Source organism: Dendrobates tinctorius, unplaced genomic scaffold (genome assembly GCF_039654945.1).
Source record: "Dendrobates tinctorius isolate UK_male_01 unplaced genomic scaffold, ASM3965494v1 ptg000089l, whole genome shotgun sequence".
Classification (NCBI taxonomy): Eukaryota; Metazoa; Chordata; class Amphibia; order Anura; family Dendrobatidae; genus Dendrobates; species Dendrobates tinctorius.
In genome coordinates, this window is record NW_027361757.1 from 1,169,941 (window position 1) to 1,187,191 (window position 17,251).

The 17,251-nt window shown below is 43.3% G+C and overlaps 1 protein-coding gene across 1 annotated transcript in view; it reads right to left on the bottom strand.

Moving 5' to 3' along the window:
* PSD (pleckstrin and Sec7 domain containing) overlaps window positions 1-17,251 on the bottom strand; it is a 582,815-nt gene that overhangs the window by 372,216 nt on the left and 193,348 nt on the right. Inside the window, exon 5 of the mRNA XM_073585761.1 lies at window positions 3,496-3,958. Coding sequence (XP_073441862.1) covers window positions 3,496-3,958 — 463 coding nt within the window. The remainder of the gene's footprint in view (window positions 1-3,495; window positions 3,959-17,251) is intronic.

Sequence of the window (17,251 nt, forward strand, 5' to 3'; positions counted from 1 at the left end):
CACAATGTAGACAAGCACAGTGTACATAAGCACATTGTCAACAATCACAGTGTACACAAGCATAGTGTCAACAATCACAGTGTACACAAGCACAGTGTCAACAAGCACAGTGTACACAAGCACTGTGTCAACAAGCACAGTGTAAACAAGCACAGTGTAAACAAGCACAGTGTAAACAAGCACAATGTATACAAGTACAGTGTATACAAGCACAGTGTCAACAAGCACAATGTATACAAGTACAGTGTACATAAGCACAGTGTCAACAATCACAGTGTATACAAGCATAGTGTCAACAAGCACAGTGTACACAAGCACAGTGTACACAAGCACAGGGTATACAAGCACAGTGTACACAAGCATAGTGTCAACAAGCACAATGTAGACAAGTACAGTGTGCACAAGCACAGTGTCAACAATCACAGTGTACACAAGCAGAGTATCAACAAGCACAGTGTACACAATCACTGTGTCAACAAGCACAGTGTCAACAATCACAGTGTATACAAGCACAGTGTACACAAGCACTGTGTCAACAAGCACAGTGTCAACAATCACAGTGTATACAAGCATAGTGTCAACAAGCACAGTGTACACAAGCACTGTGTCAACAACCACAATGTATACAAGCACAGTGTACACAAGCACAGTGTATACAAGCACAGTGTATGCAAGCACAGTGTCAACAAGCACAATGTATACAAGTACAGTGTACACAAGCACTGTGTCAACAAGCACAGTGTCAACAATCACAGTGTATACAAGCATAGTGTCAACAAGCACAGTGTACACAAGCACAGTGTACACAAGCACAGTGTATACAAGCACAGTGTATGCAAGCATAGTGTCAACAAGCACAGTGTCAACAAGCACAATGTAGACAAGTACAGTGTGCACAAGCATAGTGTCAACAATCACAGTGTACACAAGCAGAGTATCAACAAGCACAGTGTACACAAGCACTGTGTCAACAAGCACAGTGTCAACAATCACAGTGTATACAAGCACAGTGTCAACAAGCACAGTGTACACAAGCACTGTGTCAACAAGCACAGTGTCAACAATCACAGTGTATACAAGCATAGTGTCAACAAGCACAGTGTACACAAGCACTGTGTCAACAACCACAATGTATACAAGCACAGTGTACACAAGCACAGTGTATACAAGCACAGTGTATGCAAGCACAGTGTATGCAAGCACAATGTATACAAGTACAGTGTACACAAGCACAGTGTCAACAAGCACAGCGTACACAAGCAAAGCGTGCACAAGCACAGCATACACATGTACAGCATACACAAGCACAGCGTACACAAGCACAGCGTACACATGTGCAGCGTACACAAGCACAGTGTCAACAAGCACAGTGTACACAAGCACAGTGTCAACCAGCAAAGTGCACACAAGCACAGTGTCAACAAGAACATTGTACACAAGCACAGCGTACACAAGCACAGCGTACACAAGCACAGCGCAAACAAGCACAGCGTACACAAGCACAGCGCACACAAGCACAGCGCTCAAAAGTACAGTGTACACAAGCACAGTGTCAACAAGCACAGTGTATACAAGCACAGCATACACAAGCAGAGCGCACACAAGTACAGTGTACACAAGCACAGTGTCAACCAGCACAGTGTCAACAAGCACATTGTACACAAGCACAGCGTACACAAGCACAGCGCACACAAGCACAGCGCACACAAGTACAGCGCACACAAGCACAGCGTACACAAGCACAGCGCACACAAGCACAGCGTACACAAGCACAGCGTACACAAGCACAGCGCACACAAGCACAGTGCTCACAAGTACAGTTTACACAAGCACAGTGTCAACAAGCACAGTGTTCACAAGCACAGCGTGCACAAGTACAGTGTACACAAGCACAGTGTATACAAGCACAGCGTACAGAAGCACAGTGTTAACAAGCACAGTGTACACAAGCACAGTGTATACAAGCACTGTGTCAACAAGCACAGTGTACACAAGCACAGTGAAAAAGAACATATTGTTCTATACGCGTTGCTGTGTCTTTCCGCTATGATGGGGCATGTCCGTTTATCCTTGTTCTTATGCCTTGAATACATTTTTCTATATTTGGAAGCTGGAAACTTGTTCATTATTGATTTACTCCACGTGTGGCTTCACGAAATATCCGAGCTTCCACGCACCACTACTAGCCAAGAAAGCAGGTGAGCTGGTTACCTTTATTTTTTGCACACAGTGTATACAAGCACAGTGTCAAGAAGCACAGTTTACACAAGCAGTGTGTACAAGCACAGTGTACACAAGCACAGTGTCAACAAGCAAAATATATACAAGTACAGTGTACACAAGCACAGTGTCAATCACAGTGTACACAAGCACAGTGTCAACAAGCACAGTGTATACAAGCACAATGTAGACAAGCACAGTGTACACAAGCACTGTGTCAACAAGCACAGTGTATACAAACACAGTGTCAACAAGCACAATGTATACAAGTACAGTGTACATAAGCACATTGTCAACAATCACAGTGTACACAAGCATAGTGTCAACAATCACAGTGTACACAAGCACAGTGTCAACAAGCACAGTGTACACAAGCACTGTGTCAACAAGCACAGTGTAAACAAGCACAGTGTAAACAAGCACAGTGTAAACAAGCACAATGTATACAAGTACAGTGTATACAAGCACAGTGTCAACAAGCACAATGTATACAAGTACAGTGTACATAAGCACAGTGTCAACAATCACAGTGTATACAAGCATAGTGTCAACAAGCACAGTGTACACAAGCACAGTGTACACAAGCACAGGGTATACAAGCACAATGTAGACAAGTACAGTGTGCACAAGCACAGTGTCAACAATCACAGTGTACACAAGCAGAGTATCAACAAGCACAGTGTACACAAGCACTGTGTCAACAAGCACAGTGTCAACAATCACAGTGTATACAAGCACAGTGTCAACAAGCACAGTGTACACAAGCACTGTGTCAACAAGCACAGTGTCAACAATCACAGTGTATACAAGCACAGTGTCAACAAGCACAGTGTACACAAGCACAGTGTATACAAGCACAGTGTCAACAAGCACAGTGTACACAAGCACAGTGTCAACGAGCACAATGTATACAAGTACAGTGTACACAAGCACAGTGTCAACAATCAAAGTGTACACAAGCACAGTGTCAACACGCACAGTGTATACAAGCACAGTGTCAACAAGCACAGTGTCAACAAGCACTGTGTATACAAGCACAGTGTATACAAGCAATGAGGACAGGTACAATTAGGTCTGTTCAATCACTGAATACAGGACCCTTATTTGACTGATAAATAATCACTCCATCTTGTGCAGAAGGAGATTTTGGTTAAATGAGTCACATAAGAAAATTAGCTATAATTTAAGTGAATTTTGAGAGGTGTAACTTCACTATTAAGGGCATATATGTAATACTAATTTTGCAATGGATTATATTGTTGTACAGTTTCTCACCTTTTTATCTCTCCCAACTTCATTGGTTCAAACACTTCATCATCGTCCTCTTCTACACTGCCTTGGGTCATAGTCTTATGAAATGTAGGTATCTCTGTGATGACAGGGTCTTCCTTATGCTCTGCTTTCTCAGTGCTCGTATCAGTATTGCTTTCACTGTCCTTTTGACTGCCAATAGCTGAATCCAGTCCTTCGTTTTCCGCCAAAATATCATCTATGTTGGTTTCTCGGTAGCACCTGAGTGGTACAGAGTCCAGGTCTGTTTCAGAGTATTTGATAGTTCTGCGAATGATGCCCGTCTGACAGGCTTGTGGTATCTGATTCACTGAAGGTATTGTCTCTATTTCAATCTCCACGTGGCACAAGCTGTGCTCAGACACTTCTGTAGGTACGGTCGGATTTTTCAAATTGCAACTGCTGATAGGTGAGCATGGAGATGAGGAAGTCTCAGATACTTGTAAACCTGAAAATAATGAATTTCTTGACTTGAACACATTATATTTGCATTAGCACAAAATGCATTTTATAATTGAGCCCCTGGAGGAGCAAATCATTTATGGTATTTAAGAGTAGAATCATTTAGTTTTTTCCGACATTCTAGTAATTAGAACATTTGTACATTGAGATAACTGTATTGAGCATTTTTTTCGGTTGGATAAACTCTGTACACATAACTTGTATTAAAACTTTTTGGGGTAGAATTCAAATAAAGCATTTTTGTTAACTGAAATGCTCCCTGGGACTTCTATTCTGTCAGTCTGTGGAAATTGGACTGCACTCAGATGTCATCTGAGTGCAGTCTGATGTTTTATATGGGCTCATTGATTTGCATGGCCGAGTGCAACCTGAATATCAGATCAAACTCAGGCGTGTAGCGATTTTTTCCTCGAATAGTCTCTGTCTGAGGGAAAAATCAGAAATGTGCACAGCCCCATAGCTTAACATTGGTCCAAGTGCAAACCAATGTTTTGTTGGATTGCACTCGGACCAAAAATACGCTTGACTGCACCTAACCTTATACTTCAGGTTTTTACATATCTAGAGGTGCTTACACAAATTAGAATGTCATGCTGAATACTTGATGTAAATACTTTTGTCCCCCCAAAAAAAAAAAATTGAGAAAAGTATTCAAGGATTGATACCTTTATGGTCTAGCCAGAGAAGTTATATTTGCAAGCAAGCTTTCAGGGCTCAGAAGGCCCCTTCATCAGGCTTCATTACAAGTGAATTACTGAGAAGAGACAGCAACATCTAAATAGGAATTATAACAGGACATGAGGTGATGTTAGCTAGAGACAGGCCAAGGAAATCAAATTAAAGTTTTTGTTACACATGCAGATGAGGACCAAGTATTCTATTAGAGATCTGAAGACCTTCTTGTGGAGGTGTGAACTGTGTCCATGTAATGAGTCATGAATCTAGGAGTCAAATTCAGTCCTATTGTTAGAGAATGAAACATATTTATAAATTTATACTCCCAAATTTTTCTTTCTCTGTCACTTTTGGAAGCCCAGATACTGGATCTAAATGTGCAGCTGGCAACACTGAGATCCATAGACAATATGGAAAGGAGTCTTCTGCTCACTGAGCAGACGCTCAATGGGATAGATGAGGGGGGATGCTAGGTTGGAGCTGCAGGACAATGAAGCAGCTAGCTGGGTGACAGTTAGAAGGCGGGGTAGAGGGAAGAGCATCAGGGAGGCTAGTCCTGATCTGGCACACCCCAATAAGTTTGCTAAGTTGGCAGATGAGGGGAGTGTCAGTTTAGGAGTAGCACTGCTGCAGCAAGGCATGCCCTCTGAAAGCTGGAGGAGTGTATGCTCCAGTAAGGGGGGGAAATAGGAGAGCAGGGCAGGTCAGACAGGTTCTGGTAGTGGGAGACTCAATTATTAGGGGAACAGATAGGCCAATCTGTCACAAAGACAGGGTGTTATGAATGAGTCACCGAGGAGGAAAAACAAAAACAAGCTAAGCCACAGAAAACCAGAGAGGTTGGTAACTAAGCGGATTGCAGATCCCTGATCCTATCCACACAACTAGCAGTAGCCGTGGAGCGTACCTACGATGATCCTAGATGCCTCGTCACAGCCGGAGAACTAAATAAGCCTAAAGCAAGAAAAGGGGAAGTCTAAACTGCCCCAGAGCAGACCCCAAAGCAATAGACAGCCCCCAAACATGTATTTTCGGTGAGACAAGATGAAAACACAAACACAGATAGAAAAATAGGCTGAGCAAACGATGGGGCCCACACTAACAAGAAAGGACAGGAAAGGAAAGATGCTGTCTGCAATCACGCACAAAACCCTGCCAAAAAATGACCAACACTTTCTGATAACAAAAAACCTGAAGTCGCTAGACTTCAATTCCCTATAGCAGCACTCTGGTATATTCTGAAGACAGAGCAAAAAGAGACCAATCTGATCAGGGACAAAAAGCAAACTGGCATAACCAGAGACATAAGAATGGAAATTCAGCACAGCCCCAGCAGGGGCTGGCTGACCACAAAAACTGAGTAAACCAGACCAAATCTCATGTGAAAAAATAGCAGAGCACACTTAGCTTGAGAAAGCAGGAACAGAACTGGAAACAAGAACCTCAGGGCAGGAAAAATCACCAGCACAAAATTAGAGCGTCGGCTGTCTTAAATCCAGTCAGAGACTCCTGATGTCCACTCACAGTCCTCCTCCTCAGGTGGCAGGTCTCTGCCATTTAGATCAGCTTCATTACCTACTGTCACCAATAGAGGGAGCCCGGATGGAGAACTCACGACTATTCTGTCAACACAGCCAGCTCCACCACCCTCACTAGAAGCCAGAGCTAAACCAGAAAATGAGTTCACAACACAGGGATCATCGAACGGTGTGCTGCCTCCCTGGCGCTCGAGTCCGACACATCGCTGATCGGGTTGACAGATTACTGGGAAGGGCTGGTGAGGATCCAGTGGTCATGGTGCACATTGGCACAAATGGCAAAGTTAGAGGTAGGTGGAAGGTCCTTAAAGATGATTTCAGGGAATTAGGCTGTAAGCTTAAAGCAAGGACCGCCAAGGTGGTATTTTCGGAAATACTTCCTGTACCACATGCCACGCCAGAGAGGCAACGGGAGATTAGGGAGGTTAATAAGTGGCTCAGGAATTGGTGTAGGAAGGAGGGGTTTGGGTTCCTGCAGAACTGGGCCAACTTCTCAGTTGGCTACAGGTTCTACGCTAGGGATGGGCTGCACTTCAATGGGGAGGGTGCAGCTGTGCTGGGGGAGAAAATGGCTAGAAGGTTGGAGGAGTGTTTAAACTAGGGATGGGGTGAGGGTATTCCTTTTATAGGAGGGGAAGACAGTGCAGATAGAGACCTAGGCAGAAATAATGAAATTGGGGGTGGGGGTGGCATGGGGGGTGGGGTTAGAACAGTTAATAATTTAAGAAAGAATAGAGGTACAGAGAGATACATAAAGTGCATGTAATGACAACGAATGTCCCATAAGTAAAGGGTGATGAGGAGACAAGGAACAACCAAACTCCAACACCCCAGGCGTAAACTCAAAGCATATAATTATTAGAAGGAGAAACACAAGAGCACGCTATAAATCCCATATAGAAAAGTACAATTTTTATTATTATATTAGTAACAAAAGTACAAAAACGGATAATAACAGATGTGCTCATAAATAGTATGGACAATATGTCCCATGACCCAACCTCACACCCCCCAGAATGGAAAAACCAGGTGGATATATACCGTGAACCTTAGGTCATGTCTTAGGCTAGTTTCACACTTGCTTTTTTTTGCAGCGCGTTTTTCCCGCAAAAAAACGCATTGAAAAAACGCATACAAAAGCATACAACTGCTGCGTTTTTTTCAAGCATTTTTATGAGCATGCATGAAAAAAACGCAGCGTTTTTATGCGTTTGTATGCGTTTTTAGTGCGTTTTTACCGCGTTTGCGTTTTTTTCCAACATTAGGTGGCCCCTCACACTAACCCAAACCATGATTTTACTAACCCTAACCCTGACCCTAACCCTAACCCTAACCCTGACCCTAACCCTAACCCTGACCCTAACCCTTAACCAAACCATACTTAACCCTAACCCAAACCCTAAACCCTAACTAACCCTAACCCTAACCCTAACCCTAACCCTGACCCTAACCCTAACCCTAACCCTAACCCTGACCCTAACCCTAACCCTAACCCTGACCCTAACCCTAACCCTAACCCTAACCCTGACCCTAACCCTAACCCTAACCCTAACCCTGACCCTAACCCTAACCCTAACCCTGACCCTAACCCTTAACCAAACCATACTTAACCCTAACCCAAACCCTAAACCCTAACTAACCCTAACCCTGACCTTAACCCTGACCCTAACCCTAACCCTAACCCTGACCCTAACCCTAACCCTAACCCTGACCCTAACCCTTAACCAAACCATACTTAACCCTAACCCAAACCCTAAACCCTAACTAACCCTAACCCTGACCTTAACCCTGACCCTAACCCTAACCCTAACCCTGACCCTAACCCTAACCCTTAACCAAACCATACTTAACCCTAACCCTGACCCTAACCCTAACCCTGACCCTAACCCTTAACCAAACCACACTTAACCCTAACCCAAACCCTAACTAACCTTAACCCTAACCCTAACCCTAACCCTGACCCTAACCCTTAACCAAACCATACTTAACCCTAACCCTGACCCTAACCCTAACCCTTAACCAAACCATACTTAACCCTAACCCTGACCCTAACCCTAACCCTGACCCTAACCCTTAACCAAACCATACTTAACCCTAACCCAAACCCTAACTAACCTTAACCCTAACCCTAACCCTAACCCTGACCCTGACCCTAACCCTTAACCAAACCATACTTAACCCTAACCCAAACCCTAAACCCTAACTAACCCTAACCCTGACCTTAACCCTGACCCTAACCCTAACCCTAACCCTGACCCTAACCCTAACCCTTAACCAAACCATACTTAACCCTAACCCTGACCCTAACCCTAACCCTGACCCTAACCCTTAACCAAACCATACTTAACCCTAACCCAAACCCTAACTAACCTTAACCCTAACCCTAACCCTAACCCTAACCCTGACCCTAACCCTTAACCAAACCATACTTAACCCTAACCCTGACCCTAACCCTAACCCTTAACCAAACCATACTTAACCCTAACCCTGACCCTAACCCTAACCCTGACCCTAACCCTTAACCAAACCATACTTAACCCTAACCCAAACCCTAACTAACCTTAACCCTAACCCTAACCCTAACCCTGACCCTGACCCTAACCCTTAACCAAACCATACTTAACCCTAACCCTGACCCTAACCCTTAACCAAACCATACTTAACCCTAACCCTGACCCTAACCCCAACCCTAACCCTGACCCTGACCCTAACCCTAACCCTAAACCCCCTTAACTAACCCTAACTCTAACCCAAACCCCTAAATTCCATGGTTAACAAAAAAAAACGCATGTGCAAAAAAACGCATACATGAGCATGCCAGTGCGCACGTATGCGCATCCATAGGCTATAATGGCCATTTTTAGCGCAAAACGTGCGCATACGTGCGCATGCGCTTTTTTGCAGGGCCAAAAAATGCAACATGCTGCGTCTGGAAAATACAAACGCACACCCCAAAAAAACGCAGCGCATGAAAATCGCATACATGCGCTTACCAGCGCGCAGGTATGCGCACCCATGTTAAATATAGGGGAAAAAACGCATGCGCACGTATGCGTTTTTTTACAGCGCAAAAAAACGCAAATGTGAAACCAGCCTTAGATCAAGATACCAGCCCAGCAGATCTAAAATAAGCTGCAGTGCAGCGTCCACACACTGCGCATGCGTCGGGGCAAAGCGCACTGTGCTCAGGGACGCCGACCGCAACATGGAGCCGCACACCACACGGCGATGCGCACGGCCAAACAAGGATTTATGGGACACAATGTGAATGGTCCCAAATCCAAAAGTCTAAATCAAGGGACCAAAATTGCGTAAAAATAGCCACGCTGTATATGAATAGTGAATAGACACTATAAATAATGTGCACAATACCCCTAACAATAATAAGTATAGCAGTACAGAAAAGTACAATTTCCAACCAATTACAACAATCAAACATAGATTCACTGGAAGTAAAGTACAGTAGAGTATACAATCAAAAAAAGAAGGGGAAAAAATATCACATTCAAAAATACACAGCATGTTGCAAAAAGTTTGATCTGTTAGGACGTCCGTATATGTTCTTGATTGTAGACAGTAAGATATTGGATCCACTATATAGGGCTAGTAGAAGCCGAACCGGGGCACATAAGGAAATAAACTAAAAAATAAACATATCAAAAAATATTTTAAAAGCAATAAAGATAAAAAATAATAATTAAAAACAATCACTGCAGAACAACATGGGAAATATGGAGTCATGCAGAAACCAAAAACAAGGAAAGCCATGTCACAATACGTTGTTTCAGGTTACCATCTAAACCCAAAAGGAAGAAAAGGAGGGGGGGGAAAGGTTTGTTACGTTAGCCACCAAAAAGAAGAAAAGAGGGGGAGGTAAGGAGGGGGGGGAGGGGCACCAACAACAAAGTTGGAGATGGAACATTACAAAAATGGAATAAAACTTAAAGACTCATTCAATCCTCTACGTTTCATGGTGTCCAAACGGACCAGATTGATTTGGACCTACAGAAATGGGCTCAGGACATTCAAGTAAATAAGGCTAAAAAATTCAAAAGAGATGTTCAAGATAAACAACTCTCTAGGGTATACAGATGGCGAGATACGAATGGTAGATCCCGCCCAAGATATAGGAACACATCCTATTCACGGTCAAGATCTACCTCACTTCGCTATAATATTTCAACCCAAGAGGATGATCCGGGGCAGAGAGGCAGTGGGCCGAATTTTGGCCCTAAGGTGACTTCTGCCAAGAGGGTTGAGACGCGTCAGTTTACAAAAACCAGAGCTGCGGGATCGGGAGTCCCCCAGGGCGTTCCTCGGGGAGATTTACAGGTATTAAATCTTTCAAATCATGTTCTTACAGATGTCCAATTGGAGGTTCTGGGGAAGGGACTAACATTCTCACCTACAAACTCTTTTAATTACTTTACAGCTTTGAAAGATCTCCAATTATTCTCAAGGAAATTAATTTTGAAAAAACTCCACACTGCAAGTTATGCTCCTGGGTCCCTGAATAACACCGAAAAGGAGGCAATTCGTGACCTTGAGGACCTGCTTGCTGAACAAGATGGTCCATCTAAAAGTAAGTTTCCTCCTTCTTCTGGGCCTAAATCCACTAGGTTCCCCCCCTTGTCGCTGTGCCCTTCTGTGGATATTTTTACTAAATTAGTGAGTAAGGACTTTAAGAAATTGTCCTCACGGCGCAGATTGGATAATTTAACTCAAAAACAACGTCAGGCGATCTTCCAATTACAGTCACTGGAGGACGTTGTATTTAAGCCAGCTGATAAGGGGGGAATGTAGTGGTGTGGCCTAGTTGTAAGTACGAGAAAGAAGTGTTCCGTCAATTGAGGGACCCAGAAACATATCAAAAATTGCCCTCGGACCCAGGGATTCGTTTCTCACATGAGCTTAGACTAATCCTGGAGCGGGCTTTTGAAAGCGGTGTTATAACCAAGAGGGTTTTGGATGGTTTGGTGGTGAGATTCCCCAGAACCCCCACTTTCTATCTTCTACCTAAGGTCCACAAGGATGCCCTTGACCCCCCAGGGCGTCCTATCATGTCTGGGATTGGCAGTATTTGTGAACCTGTATGCCGCTTTATTGACTTCTATTTGAAACCATTAGTGGAAACACTGCCATCTTATATCCGTGACACGACGGACGTTCTGGCACGGGTCGATGGCATCCTTGTGGAACCCTCTACTCTTCTTGTTACTGCCGATGTGGAAAGCCTCTATACATGTATCGATCATTTGGTTGGAGTAGATGCTGTTGGACTGTTTTTGGGGGCCTCCGACCTGGATGGCCCACTATGTGAGCTTATTTTTGAGCTGGTCGACTTCATCTTGACCCACAATTTTTTTGTTTTTAAAGACCAAATCTATCTACAGAAGCGGGGCACAGCCATGGGGGCGGCCTGTGCGCCTTCATATGCCAACCTCTTTTTAGGGGCTTGGGAGAGGAATCTCTTTGGCGACGGGGGCCCGCGGGACGTCTCCCATGTGCTGTGCTGGTACCGCTTCATTGATGATATTTTATTTTTGTGGGATGGTGGAGCCGACCAGCTCGGGAACTTCATGAGGTCGTTGAATGTCAATAATTATAATATTCGCTTGACATATAGGTGTGATGGCAGGGTTGTGGATTTCCTGGATGTCCGTCTGGAGATCGATATTGATCGGCGTATCCAGACGGACGTCTTCAGGAAACCCACCTCTGTCAATTCCTTATTACATCCATCTTCGGCCCATGACCCGGCCACTGTGAGGGCCTTCCCGGTCGGACAGTTCCTTCGCATGCGACGCATCTGCTCCACCAATGATCGATTTGAGAAACAAGCACAAGACATGAGTGATCGTTTTCTCAAGAGGGGTTATAGCCGTAGGTGTATTAAGAGGGGCTATGATCGAGCTAGGTGTACCCCACGTAGTGGTCTTTTACAACCCACTGCGAGGATCGGCAGACAAGATAGAGATGGACCTATACGGTTTATATCTACATACAACCATGAATGGCACAATATGCGCACTATTCTACAAAAACACTGGTCCATTTTGGAGACAGAACCAGCCCTGAGGACTGCCCTGGGGCACTCCCCTTCCATGACGCCACACCGCTCTAGGAACTATGTGCCTACTCCCAAAAATTTCTTTGGGATAAGTGGTCCGGTATGTGGCTCTTTTCAGTGTGGACATTGCCTGGCTTGCGCCAATGTCTTGCGCTGTTCCACCTTCAGCTCCTCGGATGGTACGAGGGAGTTTACAATTAGACAACGGATTTCATGTGGTACGTCAAATGTCATCTACTACGCAACTTGTCCGTGCCCTAAAATTTATGTGGGCCTCACCACGAGAGAGCTGAGGGTGCGGACACGTGAACACGTGCGGGACATTGGCGCAGCCAGGACTGTGTCTGATTCCACTGAACTGAAAACTATTCCCAGACACTTCCGGGCCTTCCACAACTGTGATGCAGGTCTGTTGAAAATTAGAGGGATTGATGCATTACATATGGGTATAAGGGGTGGGGATTATAAAAAAAACTCTTGGGCAAATGGAGTTTAAATGGATTGTCCGTTTGGACACCATGAAACCTAAAGGATTGAATGAGTCTTTAAGTTTTATTCCATTTTTGTAATGTTCCATCTCCAACTTTGTTGTTGGTGCCCCTCTCCCCCCCCTCCTTACCTCCCCCTCTTTTCTTCTTTTTGGTGGCTAACGTAACAAACCTTCCCCCCCCTTTTCTTCCTTTTGGGTTTAGATGGTAACCTGAAACAACGTATTGTGACATGGCTTTCCTTGTTTGTGGTTTCTGCATGACTCCATATTTCCCATGTTGTTCTGCAGTGATTGTTTTTAATTATTATTTTTTATCTTTATTGCTTTTAAAATATTTTTGATATGTTTATTTTTTAGTTTACTTCCTTATGTGCCCAGGTTCGGCTTCTACTAGCCCTATATAGTGGATCCAATATCTTACTGTCTACAATCAAGAACATCTACGGACGTCCTAACAGATCAAACTTTTTGCAACATACTGTGTATTTTTGAATGTGATATTTTTTCCCCTTCTTGTTTTGATTGTATACTCTACTGTACTTTACTTCCAGTGAATCTATGTTTGATTGTTGTAATTGGTTGGAAATTGTACTTTTCTGTACTGCTATACTTATTATTGTTAGGGGTATTGTGCACATTATTTATAGTGTCTATTCACTATTCATATACAGCGTGGCTATTTTTACGCAATTTTGGTCCCTTGATTTAGACTTTTGGATTTGGGACCATTCACATTGTGTCCCATAAATCCTTGTTTGGCCGTGCGCATCGCCGTGTGGTGTGCGGCTCCATGTTGCGGTCGGCGTCCCTGAGCACAGTGCGCTTTGCCCCGACGCATGCGCAGTGTGTGGACGCCGCACTGCAGCACAGGACCTGCAGACACCATGGCGCATGCGCCGTTTGTGCCACTTTGATTGGTGGACGCCGGTCATGTGACCGGGGTCAGGGGCTATTTGAAGGCCCTACCGGGACTCTCTCACTTATTCTCCTCCTTGATAAAGCGGCGGGGGACGTCGCGAAACGCGCGTCGGAGGCCCCACTGTTGGACCCCTTCCTCCTCCCCTCCCCGGTGAGTTGTTCCTTGGTCTTCTGATATGATTTTTTGATCCTGGCCAGCGCCGACTCTATCTTTCTGACTCTTACTGTGAGTGGGTAATTGCATGAACGGATTTGGTTCTTGCTACTTAGTTTATTTTAGATCTGCTGGGCTGGTATCTTGATCTAAGACATGACCTAAGGTTCACGGTATATATCCACCTGGTTTTTCCATTCTGGGGGGGTGTGAGGTTGGGTCATGGGACATATTGTCCATACTATTTATGAGCACATCTGTTATTATCCGTTTTTGTACTTTTGCTACTAATATAATAATAAAAATTGTACTTTTCTATATGGGATTTATAGCGTGCTCTTGTGTTTCTCCTTCTAATAATAAAGTGCATGTATACTAATGCCAGAAGCCTCACCAACAAAATGGAAGAATTGGAGTTAATGTTGTTGGAACATAATTAAGCCATGACTGGGCGGTTAATTTACAGGGCTATAGTCTGTTCAGAAATGACCGAACAGGCGTGTGTTTATATGTAAAATCATCCTTAAAACCCATCCTTCGTGATAATATATATGAATCTAATGAAAATGTAGAGTCCCTGTGGGTAGAGATAAGGGGAGGGGGGAAAAATAATAAATTACTGATAGGGGTTTGTTATAAGTCTCCAAAAATAATGGAAGCAACAGAGAATATCCTCATAAAGCAAATAGATGAAGCAGCGACTCAAGGAGAAGTCATTATTATGGGGGACTTCAACTACCCTGAAATACATTGGGGAACCGAAACCTGCAGTTCCAGCAAAGGTAATAGGTTTTCGACAACTATGAGAGACAATTACCTTTCACAACTGGTTAAGGACCCAACAAGAGTGGGGCACTGCTAGACCTAATATTAACCAACAGGCCAGACCGCATATCAAATGTAAGGGTTGAAGGTCACTTGGGTAATAGTGATCACAAATTAATAAGTTTTCATGTATCCTTTAATAAGATGTGTAGTAGAGGGGTTACAAGGACACTAAACTTCAGGAAGGCAAATTTCCAACGGATGAGAGATGATCTTGGTGCAATTAACTGGGACGATATCCTGAGACATAAAAATACACAAAGAAAATGGGAGACGTTTATTAGCATCCTGAATAGGACCTGTGCACAATATATACCATATGGGAATAAACATGCGAGAAATAGGAGGAAACCACTATGGCTAAATAGAGCTGTAAGGGGAGCAATAAGAGATAAAAATAAAGCATTTAGAGAATTAAAGCAAGTAGGTAGTGATGAGGCATAAAATAAATACAGAAAATTAAATAAATTCTGTAAGAAGCAAATCAAGACAGCAAAGATTGAGACAGAGAGACTCATTGCCAGAGAAAGTAAAAATAATCCCAAAATATTCTTTAACTACATAAATAGTAATAAGTTAAAAAATGATAGTGTTGGCCCCCTTAAAAATAGTCTGGGTGAAATGGTGGATGAGGATGAGGAAAAAGCCAATATGCTAAATGACTTTTTTTCAACAGTATTTACACAACAAAATCCCATGACGGATAACATGATCAGGGATAAAATTCTCCATTAAATGTCACCTGCTTAACCCAGCAGGAAGTACGGCGGTGTCTAAAAATCACTAAAATTGACAAATCCCCGGGCCCGGATGAGATACACCCCCGAGTACTGCAGGAATTAAGCACAGTCATAGATAGACCATTAATTTTAATCTTTAAAGATTCCATAATAACAGGGTCTGTACCACAGGACTGCCGTATAGCAAATGTGGTGCCAATATTCAAAAAGGGGACAAAAACTGAACTTGGAAATTATAGGCCAGTAAGTTTAACCTCAACTGTGGGTAAAATCCTGGAGGGTTTTCTAAGAGATACTATACTGGAGTATCTGGAGAAGAATAACCTCATGACCCAATATCAACATGGGTTTACAAGGGACCGTTCCTGTCAGACTAATCTAATAAGCTTTTATGAAGAGGTAAGTTCAGGACTGGACCAAGGGAATACAGTGGACGTGGTGTACATGGACTTTTCAAAAGCTTTTGATACAGTGCCACACAAAAGGTTGATACATAAAATGAGAACAATGGGGATAGGGGAAAATATGTGTAAGTGGGTTAAGAGCTGGCTCAGGGATAGGAAACAAAGGGTGGTTATTAATGGAGCACACTCAGACTGGGTCACGGTTAGCAGTGGGGTACCACAGAGGTCAGTATTGGGCCCACTTCTTTTTAACATTTATTAATGACCTTGTAGGGGGCATAGAGAGTAGAATTTCAATATTTGCAGATGACACTAAACTCTGCAGGGTAATCAATACAGAGGAGGACAATTTTATATTACAGGAGGATTTATGTAAACTAGAAGCTTGGGCTGATAAATGGCAAATGAGCTTTAATGGGGATAAATGTAAGGTCATGCACTTGGGTAGAACGAAGAAGTTGTATAATTATGTGCTTAATTGTAAAACACTGGGCAAAACTGTCACTGAAAAAGACCTGGGTGTATGGGTGGACGACAAACTCGCATTTAGTGGCCAGTGTCAGGCAGCTGCTGCAAAGGCAAATAAAATAATGGGATGCATTAAAAGAGGCATAGATGCTCATGAGGAGAACATAATTTTACCTCTATATAAGTCACTAGTGCGACCACACTTAGAATACTGTGCACAGTTCTGGTCTCCGGTGTATAAGAAAGACATAGGTGAACTGGAGCGGGTGCAGAGAAGAACAAGCAAGGTTATTAGGGAACTAGGGGGTCTGCAATGCCAAGACAGGTTAATACACTTGGGGTTATTTTGTTTGGAAAAACGAAGGCTTTGGGGTGATCTTATTACAATGTATAAATATATGCGGGGACAATACAAAGACCTTTCTAATGATCTTTTTACTCTTAGACCTGTGATGGGGACAAGGGGGCATCCTCTATGTCTGGAGGAAAGAAGGTTTAAGCATACTCACAGATGCGGATTCTTTACTGTAAGAGTAGTGAGACTATGGAACTCTCTGCCATATGATGTCGTAATGAGTGATTCCCTAACAAAATTTAAGAAGGGACTGGATGCCTTTCTTGAAAAGTATAATATTACAGGGTATATACACTAGTTTCCTTAATATTGCGTTGTTCCAGGGAGCTAGTCTGATTGCTGTAAGTGGAGTCGGGAAGGAATTTTTTTCCCCAATGTGAAGCTTACTGTTTGCCACATGGTTTTTTTTTTGCCTTCCTCTGGATCAACATCTTAGGGCAAGTTAGGATAGGATATGGGTTGAACTAGATGGACTTAAAGTCTTCCTTCAACCTTAATAACTATGTTACTATGTTACTATTAAAATGACCTTTCAATATTAGGACTTTTAGATCTGCCAAGTTGTGTCCAGGTCTAGAGAAGTGTATTCCTACAGGCGTGTCCAGCTCATTTTTAATAGTATGTCTATGCAGATTCATCCTT